This window comes from Neolamprologus multifasciatus, chromosome 20 (assembly GCF_963576455.1).
Source record: "Neolamprologus multifasciatus chromosome 20, fNeoMul1.2, whole genome shotgun sequence".
Taxonomy (NCBI): Eukaryota; Metazoa; Chordata; class Actinopteri; order Cichliformes; family Cichlidae; genus Neolamprologus; species Neolamprologus multifasciatus.
This window is the reverse complement of record NC_140458.1, coordinates 23,353,785-23,373,531: the sequence shown is the minus strand read 5'-3', so window position 1 is coordinate 23,373,531 and position 19,747 is coordinate 23,353,785. Positions and strand designations below refer to the sequence as shown.

Sequence of the window (19,747 nt, the reverse complement as noted above, 5' to 3'; positions counted from 1 at the left end):
GGCCCGTTTCATCTGCTCGGGACCGAATCATTTGATTTGTTAAGTTTTAGTCACATAAGAGTCTAAACAGTCAGCTGCTGAAATGCGGGTTGTTAAAGCGTGCGGTGCATTTGGAGGGAGTTGGCCGTGGACCGTCCCATTCGCTGCCCAGTGTTAACAAAACAGAACTATTCAGGTCTAGCTTGGAAACATGCAGGCAAACCTACTCATCAGCGGGGTCTGCTACAGTTGTTTTGGTCCGCTCCCAAGTGCAAATGCCGAGTTATTATGTTCTCAAACTGCCTAAATAGACGAGGGATGTGTCCAGTGTGTCCATGTGTGAAAATGAGCTGCTGTAAACAAACTGGGTGTTCTTTTGTCTTTTCCATTTTTCTTCCATTTTTATGCTTTTTTAAAAATGTTTCCAGACGCTGCACTGTGTAAATCCAGAGAATGAGAACGCCCCGGAGGTGACAGTCAAGTGTCTCAACTGCGACACTATCACTCAGGTCAAAGAGAAGCTGCTCGATGCCGTTTACAAAGGCAGCCCCTATTCGCAAAGGCCAAAGGCTTCTGATATGGACCTGGGTAAGTCACCTCAAGGCACTTTATATTGTAAGGTAGCCCCTACAATAATACATACAGAGAAAAAAACCCTATGAGCAAGCACTTTGGCGACTGCGGGAAGGAAAAATTCCCTTTTAACAGGAAGAAACCTCCAGCAACACCAAGCTCAGGGCGGGGCAGGGCCATCCGCTGTGAACGGTTGGAGTAAGAGAAGAAAGACAGGATAAAAGACATGCATAGATCAGATCTTAATGGGAAAAAACTGATATCTGTATATGGACTTAGTGATGTGTTAGGAATGAAAGGATGCCACATTGTTTGATGGAAATAAAAGTGATCCAGCAGGCTAGTCCATTTTGCGGAAACTTAAAATGACTAACTCAGTAGTTAGTATTATTTTTGGTGTGACAGCAGTTTATTGATCCAACAGATTAAAATATCTCGAGCTTTTACCATAAAGAGCCCTGCTCTCATTTTAGCCCCTCCCTCAGTGACTCGGGTTGCTGCTAACGTTGCTTGCTTGCTGCATGATACTGCAGAGTAAGCATGCGGCATCATTATCTGGACTTTTAATGTTGCAAATAGCCACTCAGTAAGAAAAAACAATAAGCTTAAAGAGAATAAACTGCTCTGTGGAAATGAGGCAAACGACAGAGTATCAATTCTCTGTTGTTCTCGGGAATGTTAAGTCCAGGGACTTTTCTCACATTGGATACAGGCTTTTGATCAATTGTTAGTTGCTTTAATGTAATTTTGCAGTGTAAAATTTAATAAACCTACTAACTACCTATTTTTCATTGAAAAACACAAATGCAAAATGATGGCAAGTGCTACACAGTTTCATGACACACACATGCAATTTGTGTTTGTGCTTTTTGCCATCAACTCGGCTTTCCTCTTTTCAAAGAATGGCGTCAAGGTCGGATAGCCAGAATCATCCTGCAGGATGAAGATGTCACAACTAAGATTGACAACGACTGGAAAAGACTCAACACGCTGGCTCACTATCAGGTACACGAGCACAAAGCAGGACAGACATCAAGAGCCAGCTACTCAGCAAGAGTAATACACTGAATATTTTGGTGGTGTGTGTGTGTATTGTTTTTGTTGTGCAGGTAACAGATGGTTCAGTGATTGCCCTGGTGCCAAAGCAGAACTCTGCCTACAACATCTCCAACTCCTCCACCTTCACCAAGAGCCTCAGCAGATACGGTACAGCTCCCATTCCCATCGTGCCTCGATCCTGTTTAAATCAGTCTGTCAATGATCCCCATTTCTCTGACCGCTCGCCTCCCCTCAGAGCCTCTAACTCTCTCTCATTCAGTCTTTGTCTTTGTTTGTCATGGCCATGATTGGGGTCCTTTTTTTTCCCTTTTTTTTCCCCTCCATCTGAGTGAATGGCAATCCTTTTTATCCACTGCCATCAGCGCAGGCCAAGGCTATTCCACGGCTATTTCCAAGCAGTCCATAAATGACAGGCATTAAAGTAGACACCTCGATCCCCAGCTGACAGAGTGAAAAAGAGATGGAGAGAGAGCGAGAGGACACGTAGCAGTCAGATAGACAGAGCCCCAGCAACAGTATGGTATTTTCCACTGGAAAATTAAACCATTTAGAGGATAAATTACTCTGAGGTGAGAAAAAAAAACTGAACCCTCATCTGATGCTGAGTGGGTATTAACCCTCACACATGCACAGCTGCTATCATTGCCACTGATCTGCTGTAGCCCCAAATCAGTGTGGCTCTTCTCCAAAAACGCCTGTGCCAAAAAATGAAATGTTTAGGTTAGAATTTGAATTTTTTTATTATTTTTTGTGTGTGTGTGTGTGTTTTATATGGAAATGGAAAATTGACATGCTAGTTTTTCTGCTGAATGTCGACTCTGATGTCAATTGCGAGACCTGAAAATAGTGGAAAAGTCAGATGTGTCCTTTTCCCCTCAAATCTAGCATTCAGAAAAAATTGTGCTGGTCAAAGTGTTTATTTTCAATGCTCTCCCATGACAGCTGTTCTCAAACTGTATTTCTAGCATACCTCATTCCAAAATGAAAAAGCTAAAAAAGATTCATGCCCAACTCCCAACAATTATTTTATTGAGCATCAGCAAACTTCTTATTATTTAATATGAAGCATTCATTGTATTTATTCATACTTCGTATTTACTTCATATATTTCACCCGGCTGTCATAACAACTTATCCAAGATGTAACCCTTTTACGTCACATCAAAAAAAGTGGTCCCAGTTTGGAGCCTGGTGGGATGCCTATTTTGTATGTTTGAAAGGTTAATATATCATCAACTTAAACACACTGTTGTCAGGATTCCACACGTCGTTTAAACTGACTCCTTATCTGAAATTGTATTTTATGCTTTTAAGGCAAATAAATAGCAGTAGAAAACTGCTGCCTGTTTACACACCAGCATTCTGTCTCCTTGGAGTCATATTTCTTGCCACCTGATGAATGCATGTCCAATATTCACCCTCCTTGCAGCTCAGAGTCTTCACCTGCTGATAGAAATATTTGACCTTTAACTTCTAAATCCAGTACTATTCAAAGCTACATGTTGGCAGGTGTAGAAATGTGTTTTTTGCAGGGCATTTTTACAGCATCTGTTAGCTATGGAGAAAATCAACACAACCACAAAACTCGATAAGCTGATAGATATTACCGAGGGTTTAACAGCACAAGTGGCCTATATTATATGGAAGTAGAAGTATGATTAACTGAAATACGGGAGTACAGACTAAAAATTCTTTCTCACTGCAAATATGCCCATTTCTATTGATTCTACTTGGAACAAAATAAATGGTTTAATCAGTGCACCACACAACACCTACACTGTTTGAGAATGGCATTATTGAGGACCTGTTTCATTTCTGAACCTCTCTTGTAGTGAACTATCTCACACTGCTGCAAGCTATTTTGCTCCACTGTGAAAAAAAGTTTGGTTAAAAAGTCTCTTTGACTGTGTCCCTTTTGTTTGTTATTATGATCCTGTTGGTGTGCCTCGTGCATGAATGTGTGCATGTAGCGGGGTGTTATTAGAACAGGCAAAATTGTTGGCCACCAATGGTCATGATGAGCTTGGAATCAAAGCCACTCAGCACCCCACTGGCAAAAGCAACAGCAGCGCTCTACACCATCCCACTCAGCCTCATTCACTCTTCTATCCCATGCACTCCCATTACTCTCCATTTCACCCCTCTCTCCTGACCTTTTTGACTCTCCATCCATTTCGCTCGCCCACTCCCCCCCCCTTTTTTTCCCCGTCACCCCCCTCCCCATATATTTACTTCTCCTCTATCATCCACACTCCTTACTGTCTTTTCACCAAGCATGTGGATGGTTACACACATCAGCATCTTTGGTCTTGCCACCTCTTCTCTCCAGTCCAGCTTTCTACCCCAGAGACAAGAGATATTCAGCAGATATTGTGCACCTTACCTCCCTGGCACATAGGGATGGGTATTGATAAGATTTTCACCATTCCGATTCCATTTTCGATTCTGTTTAACGATTCGATTCTTTATCGATTCTCTTATCAATTTTTTTTAAAAAAAGGAGAACACTAAGGTTGATTATCTTAGAACTTTGTTTTATATCTTCTCTTTGAACAAGATAGAAATTTAGGAGTAACATGGCCTTACAAACCCAACAGTGAGATCTTAAGAGATCCAGCCTATGTCTCTTCAATGGGGTGTCACAGGGTCCCCGGGGAAAAAAATTGTAAATGTAAAATAATAAAATAAATATTCTTCTGTAACAATAACAAAGTATAACATAAATTATTCTGTAGCAATTACACAAGAATATCCAGTAATGTCCCTGCCTACAATTAAACACATTCACTTACCGAAAATCGGGGCATCTGCTGTGGCAGATGGGTGCAAGCCTTTGACCACAAACTTAGTCACTGCTCGGTGACATTCGTCTATCCTGGCCTGAAAGGAGACGCTACCGGTAGACTGCAGTGAGAACTGCCAGCATCTGAGCCAGACTCTGTCTGTCTCTCTCATCATGGTCACCTAAATGCAGCACACAGTAATGGCAGGTTTTGTAATAAGGCAGATCGCGCTAACATAATATGCACTGTTAGTTGATTATTTACCTGCCGCATTATGAGTATTTTCAGTAATTCTACAGTAATTCTGTTTTTGTCTCATTTAGAGAGTATGCTGAGGACGGCCAGTAGTCCAGACAGCCTACGTTCTCGAACGCCCATGATCACCCCCGATTTGGAGAGCGGAACCAAACTGTGGCACCTGGTGAAAAACCACGACCACTCAGACCAGAGGGAGGGCGACCGGGGAAGCAAGATGGTCTCTGAGATCTACCTGACCAGGCTGCTGGCTACAAAAGTAAGGGGCAGGGGTGTAAACAGCACTCTCTTCTTTTTTATATATATATTGATTCTAGTCAGAGTGGAAAAACCTCTTAAACAGCACTTGAAACCATCAGGGGGACACTAAAACCTAATAGTAAAACTCTTCTTCAGCATTTTCAGCTCTTTCGTGCAGACTGATTCACCTCACCTATTTAAAAGGAGAGGAAGCTTCTAATACAGCGTGTCCCCACATCTTTGAGGGGTCTTTATCTTTATCAAATTACATCATCACAGACATTGATGAGAATATTTATGCAACTAGCAATTGGTTTGACATCACAGGAGATCAGGTCAAAGACCCACTACATTCACAGATTCAAACTTCACAGAACAGACCCACAAGGTAGGAAATTAGAAGGCTTTTTGCAAGCCCACGCAGGAGACAATGGTTGGCGAGGGGATGAATACTTATATCAGTGTCTGGAGGCACTGAGAACCCAGTATACAGCCACTCTTGTTACACACATAACGAGTAAGAACATATACTCCAAAAGTGGAAATATGCTTTGGGTTTGGGGATACAGTAAAGAGTAAAATCTGAGACATTACACAGCCTGTGTAGACAGATGGATTTATTAAGATAGGAGCTTATCTGTTCCAGTAGAGAATAGACAGACAACAGGGGGGGGAAAACACAGCTGAAATGCTTTCTGTGTAGACAAAACATAACGCCGGGTTGAACAGATGGTCCCCTATCAGTCTTAGAGAAGTTGAGCCGAAGGTAGTCATCCATCATGGTGTTTGGATGGGCTGAGGTGTGCTGTGAGACAGCTCGTTAGGAAGGTACAAATAGCTGGGTATCGTCAGACAAGAGTAGGGGGACCAAGCACCCATCCTTGTGGTACGCCAGTGTTTTCCGAGAAGAGTTTTGATAGAATATTAGTAGGCATGTATGTAGTCTCTCCTGAATAACTCTGAGTCTTTACATTGGGCGAGATTGCTTCAAAGCCTTTATTGTACATGAAGCAAGCGAAATGTACTGACTAAATGTGTCACCGGTGAAGCTAAACATACTCGTAACCATTCCCTCCATCTTGGAATCTTGCATTACAAAACAGGCCGCCTGTCTTTGCCCCTCTCCTTCATTGTCTTTCAGTTCACCTTCTCCTTTCTAATTGTAGGAGGGGGGAGGGAAATGTAGCAATGGGCAGCAGTTACAAGCAAGCTGGCTTTTCAATTTCCAGTGGTAATAAGAAAAAACAGATTAATAAAAAGGTGGGCTTGTGGTGCAGAGGGTAGGGAGGCAGATACACAAGGTGTCAGGAGACGAGTAATTTGTTGAGGGATTGAAGATTTGGCGATGCATGATGAAAAAAAAACAGAGAGGCAAATGCAATTCAGAAGCTCATCTTGTCCTTGTCTCTCTTATGGCTGCCTTTCCAAACCCGTTTGCCCCGGCGTCTCGTCTATGCAGATCTACCTGCTTTCATTCACAAGCGTTGCAGGAATAATTCCTGCTCCATTTTGCAGCGGCTGACTAAATATGATCCCGACATATATTTCCTCAGTAATAGATTCTGCCAGATGGAGAAGTCGGGGTGACAAATGTGGTGTTAGGGAAATTAATTTAGCTACATTTGAGGTAATTATGTTGAGGCATTGTCATTGGAGGAAAGCGCTATCCAAATCCAAGAGCCGGGGTTCTGGTTTGTGATTCTGCAGCGCTTAGTCAGCAGAGCAAGTAAGTCTCACAGCCAGAGTTATCGCTGTGATTCCCACTGGGGCCATTCATAGTAACAATGTACACGCTCGAGGCCCATTCAGGTGCTGTGGATACAAGTAGCTGGAAATGGTACATTATATTCTGCTTCACAGTGCCATGAAACTGCTTATGTTGACGCTGGCTTCCTGAGCTCTGAGATATTCCTCCTTTCTAATTAATAGTACCAAGTGTGAAATAAATAAATAAATGAAATGAAATGAAATGAAATAGTCAGGCTGATTTGAAAGGGAAGCATATGTGGGAATGTTTTTAATCCTAAGAAATTATTGCACACATATGTAGAGAATCAGTTAGAAAAAAACCCCCAAAACAAACATTGAGCGTAGAGTTACCTGATCCAGCTCTTCATACAGATCTGCTGATGGCTTATATGAAAAGTGTTATTAACCCACTCTGCAAGCCACTTCCACCCCAGCTCCTCTATTTCAAGTCATGTTCACTCTTACTGACTGCTGCACTGCTCTCCTTGCCTTTTGGCTTTCTGTGTATGAGTTTAGAGCGGTGAGGAGGTCCCAGAACAGAGGCACACTTCCATATATAAATTACAGCCACTAAAATAACAGTCCTCTTGTGACTAAAGTGGTTCTGACAGAAATATCAAAAAGGTCAGAGCGATTACCATAATATGGGAACACCACCTGTACTAAAATGTCAGAATGCTTGTTCAACATAAGAGTGCAGCTTATGCTTGTATATAATCATCATTAATATCAAAGACCTCTAAGCCATTTTGACCGGTATTGTGGGAATCACAGCAACATTTAAATAAGACTTTCAGTGATTGCCTATAGACTAAAAACAACCCGACAGTGTAGTGAAACTGTTGGGAAAAATGAAAAAAAACAACAACTAAGTACATCCCTACTGTTTCCATAGAAATTAAAAGTAGCAGCCAGATGTTTGATCATCAGCAAGTGTGAGCACCTCTATTTTAGCAGAAGTTTAGTCAGTTTGTTGGTCTGTAATAATCTCTCGAAAACATTAAAACAGTTGATATTACAGCTAAAATTACTGTTAAAATATTCCTTACATTTCTTTTTTAAAGTACACCTTGATTTCCTTCATTTAGGGTACATTACAGAAGTTTGTGGATGACCTGTTTGAGACCATCTTCAGCACAGCCCACAGAGGTAGCGCGTTGCCCCTGGCCATCAAGTATATGTTTGACTTTCTGGACGAGCAGGCTGACAAACACTCCATCACAGACTATGATGTACGACATACCTGGAAGAGCAACTGGTGAGTCAGAAATCTGTAGCCGCTGAAAAACTAATTCCCCTTAAATGTAAAGTGTTCTCGAAACCGGATTTAACCCTGTTGGGTTCAATCAAATTTCACCTCCAGCGTAATGAGATCTTCAGTCGCTTTTCACGTTTGGCCCTGGTGACATGTGCGCTGGAGTCTATATCTCGCTGAAAATGACTGCAATCAAAGTGCATTTCAAAGAGATTTGAATGGATGCCAAAATATAGTAATAATCGCAGTGTCTGCAAAGTAAATATCCTTGTAAACAATGCTGCACTGAATTAAATCGATACATCCAAGTCTGCAAAATGTATAGAAAAATGTAAAAAATGCTGTGTTGGGTGCTTCCTATAATAAGATCTTCAGACTAGATTTGCAGTGTTTGTAATTCATAAATTATTTAATAAAATTTTTTTTATCATTGCGTTTCCGTAGCAATGAAGAGCATTCGTCTCCAGCCACACAGCTGCTACGATCCCCGAGGACCCCGGCACTGCCTGTGTGCATTAAAGCTGGCTTTAATGCACACTGTGAACTAATCAGAAAAAACAGAACTACAAGTGGAATTAAGCTAGTAACGGAAAGCACTTAATCACACGATGTTTATATCGAAATAAACCTTTTTGGGTTTTATTCTCTTGCTTTCTCTCCAGTCTCCCTCTCCGGTTCTGGGTGAACGTGATTAAGAACCCACAGTTTGTATTCGACATTCATAAGAACAGCATCACAGATGCTTGTCTGTCCGTGGTGGCCCAGACCTTCATGGACTCCTGTTCAACATCGGAGCACAAACTAGGCAAAGACTCGCCTTCAAATAAGCTTCTCTACGCTAAAGACATCCCCAACTACAAGAACTGGGTCGAGAGGTGAGTCAGAGTTTAACCCAAATGCAAAGACTTTGAGAACAGCTATGTTTGATGGGAGGACACCTTTTGTATCCGCAGTTTAAATGTTAAAAGTTCCTCATGAGCTGTGAGAGAAAAATGAGTTGGAGCGTTATAATCAAAGTTAATTACACTATTAAACTATTAAGCTAAAAACAGCTGTAAGACTGTAGCAACATTACAGGCTGAACTTTATCTGGTACTGGCATTTAAAGCATAATAGTTGGATTAAATTACTGCAAAGAAACCACTCTGCAGTAATTACAGCTGTCTCGATCACTATATAATACAGTGTACTATACAGAGTGAGTAAAATTACAGTGAGAGCTGCTCCATGTGGATCAGTTCTAAGACAAAAAGAAAGAAGAAGACAAAGGTTTCACTGGATTTTGCTAAAAAGCAGCCATAGCCTCTTAATCTTCTGCCCAACTCCAGGATGTTTAAGTGATCGCACCACCTGCGGTTCCACTTTAGGGGCAAGAGGCGCTCTGTTCATGTTTCTCCTTCAATTCATTCAAATTTTGTGTAATTAAATTTACCTGAATTCAATTCAATTTAGTTTTTTTATATAGCACCAAATCTCAAGAACAGTTACCTTAAGGTGCTTTATATTAGTATATTATATTAGTTAGGTAAAGTCCCCATAATATTAGAAAGAAAAACGAATTAGATGATTTCCTGTAAGCTCGGACTTGGCAACAGTGGGGAGGCAAAACTCCTTTTTAACAGGAAGGAACCTCAGCAGAACCAGGCTTAGGGAGGGGCAGCTATCTGCTGCTCAGCAGCGTGCATTACACCACCTCTACATACATATATATTCAAATTCAAATTCAAATTTTATTTGTCACACACACACACACACAACCATACACAGTATGACATGGGGGTGATACGTGTGTGTGTGTGTGTGTGTGTGTATGTATATATATGTATATATATATATATATATATAATGTTGATTTTTAATCCTTTTTAGATTTCCGGGTTTTTCACTGCTAATGGTAAAACAGAAGGGCTGATAACAAACACCATTCTGGTAGAGTACATTGTTTGATACCTGCCTAAATATAATGCCCACCTAAGTACATTCATAATCTCACTTAGCATTTTTTTTTAAATCTAAAAAAATTAGGGATGCAACAATACCAATTTTTTCAAACCGATACAATACTGATACTTGGATCTGAGTACTTGCGGATACAGAGTACAAAAACCGATACTTCTACCACACACACACACACACACACACACACAAATGCAATGAATTGGAAGACAGGTTTTATTTATTCTCTGCTGATAATAAATAATATCTTAATAAAAATGACCACAAAAAAATTTCAAGTGAAAAATAAGCACTTCTGTTAAATTATTGCAGAGTCTCCACATTGTAATTTAACAAAATATCACTGAACTATTGGCACTGTCTCGAGCTTTCAGAATAATAAATAAACACTTCTGTTTGGAATAAAATAAATACAAATTAGGTTTGAGAATAAAATAAACTTTTAAATTATTGCAGAGTGTCCATATTATAAACAAACAAACAAAATAACGAAAGTATTTGGCATTGACGAACGAACTCCCCATCTGCCCGTGGATCATCAGTCCACTGTGCCGTTAAACCAAGGACTGACATCGCACACACTGCTTGTCTTTACCTCTTTAGAAAGTTTTGGCACCATTATCTCCCTGATGTGTGGGCGGCTGGGAATTTCATATCGCAGCTCGAGTATGCTGAGAAGACGGTGCGATCCTATGTTTTCCACGACCGGCATTGGCTGGTCATCCAGAGCGATAAAATGAGTCAGAGCCTCTGTTATTTTAACTGCCCGTGGATTTTCTCTTGACATTTTTCATCGCTTTTCCAAAACCTGAGTTAAAGTTGGCTGTTCCAGTCCACACTGCTGACATTTTGTTTAGCCTAGCTACAGCAGCCTCCAGTTTCTCTCTTTTTTATCTGGAGCTGCCAGTCTCACTCGCCTAACCCTGTGCCTGTTTAGCGCGGGATGTCCCCCTAGTGGCCAATCTAAAAATCTACAACAAAAATGACAATCCACCCTCTGATTAATGGCATAAGTTAGTATCGGTTCATGGTATCGGTTAACTTTTACGAGTTAACCGATACCACATTTTACAGTATCGGCCCCGATACCCGATACCAGTATCGGTATCGGTGCATCCCTAAAAAAAAATGACACGATCGATAATCAGTTTGTTAGTGGGCAATCCTATTTCTTTTCTTTTGAAAGCTGAGCTAGACCCGGTGCTCTCCTTTATATGTTTCTACAGTGAGTAGCTGTTGTGGCAGTTTCTCAGTATTATTCAGCTCCTTCTTCAGAGAATCTTGTCCCAGGGTGAGACATAATCCATCTCTGCCATCCTGAACTGTGGCTGGATAAACTAGTCTTTGTTCTGCTCTGAAGATCTACTGCAAACTCTAACCTGAACCTGCAGCAGGTCTCGAGCTGGTTCATTCACAGGACCAAGATGGTCGATGCAGCAGATCACAGCACTGCCTGCTGTAGACGGCCACAATCCACAATAGTGGAGCTGGAGTTAATCCACTGGATGAGAGACTGTGGAGAGCGAGTGCTTGTCTTCTCAGTTGTTTGTTGCAAAGTCAGGACATGTAAAAATATTTGCGGTGCAGAAACTGATAACATATAATGTATAATAATACTTAAGAAATCTTTCCTGCACATAAATGCATGTGCACTCTCCTGCCACAGAGTCTAAATCTGTGGGAAAACCGCTGTGTATTTCTTTATGTTAAGCAGCTTGAATTGAATATGCTGCAGGAAGTAGTGCAGCTTCCACAGAACTTTTGGAGGCAGCGTGAGATAAGGATTTATAGGTGAGATTTAACTGGGTGCAGTTGAACCTTGCTTCCATTATGCCTCCAAACCTACACTCTCCTCCCAGCGCTGCCCTGCTGCAGTAAACCTTGAGATAGCCGAGATATGGATCGTGCACACAGATCCAGGTACAGCTCAGTATTGGGATATTTTCTTAATATACTGTGTTTTTACCTGCCTCACTTTCTACGGACCTTTCACTCTCCCAGTGCAGCCAGCAACACTGAGTCGATAATACTAAGGTTGTTGTTTCACTGAGAGCATCACCTGTTTTACCTCCCACCATCTCAAAAATGAAATATGAATGAAATATGAATGAGTAAAGGATGAATCAGCTGTTACAAACCCAGCTAGGTTCCCGTCAATATCCATAAAAGAGTCACAAAGTAGTCACCAAAAAGCTTACAGAGAGTAGGATGGATAAAATATAATTGGATTTAGAACTGAAATGTAAGAGCCAAATCAAACTGTTCTGTTTAAAAAAGAAAAGAAAAGAAATGCTAGGCTCACTGGCTTTCCTTTCGAAAACAAACATTACAGAATAAATAGCACGTCTGTAAGTGAGTATCTTACAAAGGAAGTCAACTAACTGTGCGAGTGTGCTAATCGCTGCTTCCTGGCCCTGCATCCCAGTGTTTTAATGCCCCTGACAGGACTAAACAAACAGGTTATATAATCAAAAGCTGGCAGGCAAGAAGCCTGCAGAACATTATACATGCAAGGTACTTTATAAAAGGATCAGTAACAGGTACCCTTTCGTAGCAGTTAGCAAGAATGTACGGAGCAGGCTACTCACTGATCACATCAGCCCTGAATGACAGTCTGACAGCCCTAACCAGTCAAAGATGGCAGTAAGAGGGAGACAGGAGAAACAGTCAGGTGAGGGGGGCAAAATAAAGAGCACGTGTATGCACCGATCAGGAGCTGGGGCTTGCAAAGGGAATGCTAAGCAGTTTTGTTACATAAGGGGGAAAGAACGACCCAGGGCCCTAACATCAACCATGACAACGAAGCCATCAATTCCCGTGTTACATAAGCAGGTGGGCATCTGAAAAAACTGAATTTGGCTTTGTTTTCCTGTGTTCCCCTCACCCCCACGGTCCCATCAGACGCTTGCCTGTCCCTGAGATTGATTCTAGCAGAGGTTTCTTCCTTTCAAAAGGGAGTTTTTCCTTCCCACTGTTGCGAAGTGCTTGCTCATAGGGGATTGTCTAATTGTTTGGTTATTGTAGCAGAAGCGCCCTTAGGTGACTTTAGGTGCTATATAAATAAAACTGAGTTGAATTGAGTCGTCTCTTATTTTACTAATCTCATTATTTTTCAATTAAATGGCAAAGTAGGTCAATGTGTGCTCTAACAAGGTGCTAACCATCAGCAAAGAAATTGTATTAAGCTGCATTAATCCTTCAATGGGAAGCTTACATCGAGGCAGTAAGTCAAGGTCTGAATGGACACAAAGGTGGCATGACACGAAACTCTGCCTGAACTCTTGTCTAGGTATTACTCCGATATCTCCCGCATGCCAGCCATCAGCGATCAGGACATGAGTGCCTACCTAGCGGAGCAGTCCCGGCTGCACCTCAGCCAGTTCAACAGCATGTCAGCGCTGCACGAGATCTACTCCTACATCGTCAAATACAAAGATGAGGTAAGCTCCCACTGCCCAGCACTAAATATAGAAGAAGGGAAGAATGTTGTAATTATTCGCGCTCTGCCTCCCTTTACTTGTTTTGACTAATACCACGAGGTCATTTTTATTCAATAACACTGATAACCAGTCCACATCGGTACAAGCTGGAAGGTATTACCACCATTAAGGATGCACATTAAGGCATGAGCTCAGCACATTATGAACTTAATGGAGCTTAACAGAATTTAGGTGATTTTTTTTTTTAAAGACCTGCTTGCACAGTATCCTTTGCTGCTACCAGCTGATTAAAACTCAAGAATGCGTTAATGAAATAGTGGCACATTTTAAGGATGCTTATTCATTGTATTGAATAAGCATTCACAGTTAAGAAAACAAATTACGAACAACCAGCAGAGTCTCAAGCAAGACATTAAATGCACTTATTGGGATTTAAACCGCTAAATCCTATATACCCACGTGCCATCATGTTCATAGTGTGTGTCTGATGAGAAGTTCTCCAACACCATCATCACTCATTTTACGCTTTGCTTAAAAAAGTAGCACACGGTATTTAATGAAGAAAAAAGTGAATGTTAAAAGGCTCGTCTCAGGATGTTCATAAGACGTCCCGGGACAGCTACATTTAGATTTAAAAAAAGGCGTCTCGTCATCATCAGCACAGCCCGCAGATTCAAACCCACAACCTATGAGGATCTAACCGCTACGCCATCGTGCTGCACTGCCATGTGGGAACAGTTAGTTTTGACCTTCCAGGTTCATACAAATACAGATGAGGACAACATTATTAAGTTTTTCTCAAAATTTTCCCAAGGAATTTTCAATATAGCATATCTATAAATACATGATATTATACACAGGGTGTCTGGCCCATTGCTACAGGCCATTCGATCCCTATACAACCGTTGCAAGAGCTTGGTTTGCATTGCCGGCAATAAGTTGGACTCGTTCCCGGTGGGTGATGGCCATATATATATATATAAATAAGCCAACAAATGTATGGTTAATTTTTCTGTGCATTTTCTTTATATTTGTGTTATTTCCTTCTCCAAACATGTGAGCTGCTGAAATATGCTTGCATGGAATGTGCTGTTTTAAAAATAGAGCCTTATATCTATACTACACACCTCTCCCTCCTCAACCTTTAGTATGCTTTTAATTGGCGAGAGCTACGCCCCCACTTTTCCTTGTTTCCATTCTTCCATACCAGCAGTATGACGGTAGTTAAGCTGGCTGTTTGCAGCTGGCTGTATTTAAACCAACTGCTCCCCTTCATTATGACCTATTATCCAGATGTAGACAGCTGCACGGCCCCCATCGTCTAACAAATGCGCTAAGACAGACGCATTAAAAAATAAAGATGAAATGCACACGTCCTCACACTCATACCACATCCTCCGTTCCCCACTCTCATCATGAAAAATAGTTGGTCATTCTCAGTAGCCATTAACATCCAATCACAAGACATTCCACTGGCCATAACACCTGCCCTGTCGGCCCTGCTCGTGTTGTCAGCTTGAGTGCAATTTTAGTCGCTAACCACTAAAAGGGAAATTAGCAACAGAGTGCTCCTTTGGCTCATGTAGCTGTGAATTTATGGCTAAGGAGCATAACAGCGGCGCCCACGCTGCACTGCCGCATGCTCGAGGTTTTAAAGGCGTCTCTCTAATCTGTTTCCTTCCGTGTGTCTAGATCCTGTCAGCGCTACAGAAGGACGAACAGTCACGCAGACAGCGACTACGCGGCAAGCTGGAACAGGTCATCGACACCATGGCTCTATCTAGCTGAGGATCAGCCAATGGAGCGCCTCAGCTGGCAGGAGAACTGGCTAACCAACACGCCTTTCCCCGACAACTTTGACCCCCTCTCCCCCATTCCTCGCCGTTTTAACCCTTGACGTTTAAAGTCTGTCGCCATCGCCGTCACAAACAACAATCTACAGCAGCAGAAAGGACTGCAAGAACACAAGCACCCAGCAAGCAGCAGCACACTCGAGAGAGACAGCAGAGTTTGGAATTAAAGTCCCGGCAGCCGGGTTGACTTTTACCCCCACCCCCATTGCCTTTCTTTTTCTTCTTCTTCTTCTCTGAGCCTGCCATAACAACCAAATCAAGTGCGTCCCCAACCTCAGCCGATTTTGGACCTCAGCTCAGGAGAGCGTTTATTTTCATCAAGTCCCTCATCACGTCTACAGTTACACGGGAGCAGCTTTGGCCACAATCAGGAATGGTACATGCACAGTGGTGACCAGAAACTCATCAAGCTGGACCTGAAACAAGCCCAGAGCTAGTATCTTTTCACAGCCAGAGCTGCAGTTCTGACTCTGAGCCTATAAAAAATTAAAAAAAAAATCCAGAATACTTGATTCCTGTGAGAAATTTCTCTTTCTTTACTGTTGCTCTCCTCCACAAGGAGGTCAAAGGTCAGGGACAGCTACAGAGCAGCAGCCACAGAACAGGTAGAGATTCAGCGTGTTGCTCAAGACTCTTCGGTAGAGTGGCAACCGGGAGGAAGGACTTTGCAGGGAAACTCTTCCTCCAGTACTGACTTTCCAACACTCCATCGACATGAATTCCACTGTAGTCGAACAAAGGATGCTGTCAGTTTCATAACTCTGTATTTGATTTGTTACTGCATTTGATTCTGCCCGTCCAACTGCCTACTCTCCCCAGTGCTGTGCCACTTCTTGTGTTACTGCTGAATTTGCACAACAAAGCTAAATCAAAAGAGAAGAGTAGAGGATATATGAATATCTATATATATATATATATATATATAGATAGATAGATAGATATAAATACAAACCTTTCGTTTTTAAAACAAATGAAATACTGGGGAAAAAAACAAACTGTTTTTCATTTCAATGTACAAAAGATCCGTTTGAGACGAAGATTTGATATTTCCAAGATGAAAAATTATGAAAAACACGAGGAAAAAGTCATCCTGTGCCATGTTTTACTTTGAATGTTGTTTAGTGCGAAAAGACTTCTTTTTTTTCCCGTTTAGATGAAACGTGCTACGATGAAAATGTTGTCATGCTTAGTGACTGAAAGTTTAAAAATAGGTAAATGGCAAATATATATATATATAAATATATCATACGCAGACACTTTCTATATTTTGTGAGGTCTCGGGGCCATTGCGTGCTACATCTTTGGCTCTGAAGATAGCAAAAAGGCAAATGATGTCTGGAGGCCGCCTACGAGCAAACCAACCTGCAGTGCTTTTGTGTTTGTTTTTTAGAGAAACCAAATACAACACAAGGCCCAGTCAGCTGATTTAGATGAGACAAAAGTCACTTGTGTGGAAGCCAGCCTCATGCTGCGTTAGCAGACCGCAGAGGCAACCAAGCAGTCCTTTAAGCTGATCCCTGGCACACTGTGCTTTACAGCTTCCCGATCTTGTTTTCTAGACTTCCCCGCTTGTCTGAAACACATTTTTTTCTATAAGGTGTGCCATCCAAAAATGAAGGCTAGTCTTTGCTGTGCAGATGTTGTCTAATATTTCTTGGTTTTATTATTTGTTTTTGTTGTTTTCTACTCCGAAGTGACGACGGTAAAGCTAAAGGGTCCGTTTTTTGAAAATGTGAATGTGGTTTATGAAAAAAGATAATGAAATGTAGCTTGATTTATATGAGTGGGGGTTTTTTTTTGTACAAGTTGAAGGCCTTTCTCTCTCTTTTATTTTGTTCTGTGGTTTTGTAGGGTTAAAAAAAAAAAGAAGAGAAAAAAACAGTGCAAATGTTCTCCTTGCACCATGCGCTGCTCCGCGTTAACATTCAGAAACATTCCTCTTCCCTAGGAGTGTACACAGCTACTTATCAAGGCCAGAAGATACAAACCAAGGTGATGTATATATGTTCTTTCATCCTGTAAAAGCGTATCATGAATTTCAGACCACCAGATAAGACATATCAACACCCAGATCACACGGATGAGCTGAAAAAAAATCTTCTCTACATGTGTTTGCTTTGATAATAAATGGGAAAAAATAGTGTAAAAGAGTAGGGTTAAATGCACCATTTAGGACACTGTAACTTCAAAGAAAACAGTTGCATCAAAATTGCTTATGTTCGCTTCCTCTTCAGCAGTGCTTCCCTCAGAGTTTTTTTTTTTCATCGAGTGGAGACCTTGTAACCAGATAACAGTAGGGTTCTCAGACCAGTTCAGATGGCTTTGAAGAGCTTTGCGTTGCATCACGAGCCTCACAAACCAGAATCTCTTTCGTAACTGGAAGTTAATGTAACCATATGCATACCTGCACAAGACACTTACTTAGGTATATTATATGTTAGTGACAGATTACCCTGGAAAAGAAACCTGTCTAATATGTAATATAAATACGATACGCAGCCGTTTCAGTGCTCCAGTTGCTAAACGTTTAATCTAAAAATGAACATTTACAGTCGAGGCTCTAATGTAATTCAAAGTTACAATGAAATAATTATTTTGTTTGTTCCTAAGCTGTGAAGAACGAAGATTAGCAGCTAGTGGACTAAAAAGTGTGTGAACACCTTAAAACGCACCAGACGGACCGCAAACTGATGAATTCCCCAAGTGATAATTCAGTGTCACAGCTGTTCTACAGCTTGAACTGAAAGTGTGACTTTCACATTTGGTGCGACTGGTGTTTCAGCTACTTAAGTTTAAAGCATTCAGTCACACATTTGTCTCTTTGGGATTTTATATTTGAGCAGCAGTCCTTCCAGTCTAAGGCTTTGTCACACGGACAAATCCTAAAGAAGTATTGGCAAGAAGTCGAAGTCGGCGCAGTCGTTTCCTCGTTATTGTGAGGCAGTCGCTGCATGCGAGCCGGCTGTTGGCAATTAGTTCGTGCTTGTTACATGCTACCTTAAACAATCAATTCACAGAGAAATCAAGGGTGAGCTCTCTCTCTCTTTTTTTTTTTTACTTCAAACCATTAGCACAAGTTTTATGCTAATGTGCAAGTTGTCCAGTCTTTAGCCTTTTGACTTCTTCCTTTGTCCATATTGTCAGGGAGTTAAGTATTTTTCCCACATATAATTACCAGACCTGTACCAAGCCAGATGCCACCAAACCAAACACATATTGCTGCTGTCAAGTAAAAGCTCTAAAACAAAGAATAATAGAATAAGACACGGACCCTTTAAAAGCCCAGTGTACATTCGAATCTCTAATCTGAATGCTAGCCTCTCAAACCAACACACCATGTTTTTATCTGACAGCACAAATGTGCGTCTGGATTGGATGACAACGTACTGTATGTTCTTAAATACTTGAACCACTGATCTGCACAGGGTAACATAACATACAGAGAGACTGACCAAAGCTTTATGCATCTGCAACCCGAGCACAGCTCTGTGATAAGAGACTTTTCTTTCCCGTTTTCACTTATTCCACAAGAAACTTTTAGTGCTCAGTTTTAGTGATTTAAAAGCAGCCTCCGTCTTTATCCTTGATGAATGAGGCAATGCTACTTCCATGTACAGGCGTTCATTAACACGTTTTGTTCAAATTGAATGAATGAAACAATCTGAGGATGTGGACTCTTACATTGATGATTGACTGGTGTTCACTTGCTCAGTTGAAGACTTGTAAAAAATGATTTTTGTGATACTGAAAGTCGTTGTTAGTGACCCTAGGATCATTTTGTAGGGAGTAAAAAAAGAAAAAAAATAGAGATGGTGAGATAAGGCCCATTTGGTTTTTGATGCTTTTGTTTCTTAGTTTTGTGCTTCTTGTTTTCTGCTACAGCACTTGTTGAGGTAAAAGATGAAAAGACTCAGGCAAGGAAGAGGAAGTGCTTTGAAGGCCACGGTACCGCTTCATTGTCCATTCCATCACATCTGGGTTGTTTTTCCCCCTCTTTTCATGTAGAAAAACACAGTCAAAAAGGAGGGTGGAGTGGAAAAAGAAAAGAGGTGGTGAAAGAGATTCTCCTGGCGATTGACAGACACATAGGTTTTTGCTGTGCCTTGTCAGCCTCTACCCACATGGAAAATGATATGCTTTTTTCCATGTACATGATTCCTATTTTGTTCAATGTCCATGTCAGAAATTGACAAACAAATACAATATATGTAAATATATATGTCCTTTTAAATGTGAGATTACTAGACTGATACCAGTCATGTGTCATCTAGCCTAGCTTATACTAAAGTAGCCAAGAGCTAACTAGGCATGATAACTCCCTCAAAGATGGCTATGTAAAAAACTGCATCCATTTAATTGGAGACAGTGTGGTGAAAATAATATGCTATCTAAGGGTGTGTGTTATGGGGGGAGTGTATCCAGCAAACAGTGAATGTAATTAAGAAGATTTGACACAAAAATCCCTCTAAAATGATAAATTACATCTCTTTTGTTGATGTATATTATTAGGGTTGCTTTATTTTGATTGAGGCTATTGTTTGTTTTCATGCTAATATTAAGACAAGATTAAAGTAAGCTAATTACATGAAATGTCTGTAGGCAGCTT

At 41.1% G+C, this 19,747-nt stretch overlaps 1 protein-coding gene across 3 annotated transcripts in view; it reads left to right on the top strand.

Annotated features, from left to right (window-relative positions):
- LOC146494956 (plexin-A1-like) overlaps positions 1-19,511 on the top strand; it is a 306,263-nt gene extending 286,752 nt beyond the window's left edge. For all 3 annotated transcript variants that reach the window (XM_085145283.1, XM_085145280.1, XM_085145281.1), the window contains exons 26-33: positions 408-567; positions 1,454-1,557; positions 1,662-1,758; positions 4,717-4,907; positions 7,726-7,895; positions 8,555-8,767; positions 13,138-13,288; positions 14,981-19,511. In XM_085145283.1, the coding sequence (XP_085001409.1) occupies positions 408-567; positions 1,454-1,557; positions 1,662-1,758; positions 4,717-4,907; positions 7,726-7,895; positions 8,555-8,767; positions 13,138-13,288; positions 14,981-15,076 (1,182 nt within the window). In that variant the 3' untranslated portion in view covers positions 15,077-19,511. The remainder of the gene's footprint in view (positions 1-407; positions 568-1,453; positions 1,558-1,661; positions 1,759-4,716; positions 4,908-7,725; positions 7,896-8,554; positions 8,768-13,137; positions 13,289-14,980) is intronic.
- The last annotated feature ends 236 nt before the right edge of the window (positions 19,512-19,747 follow it).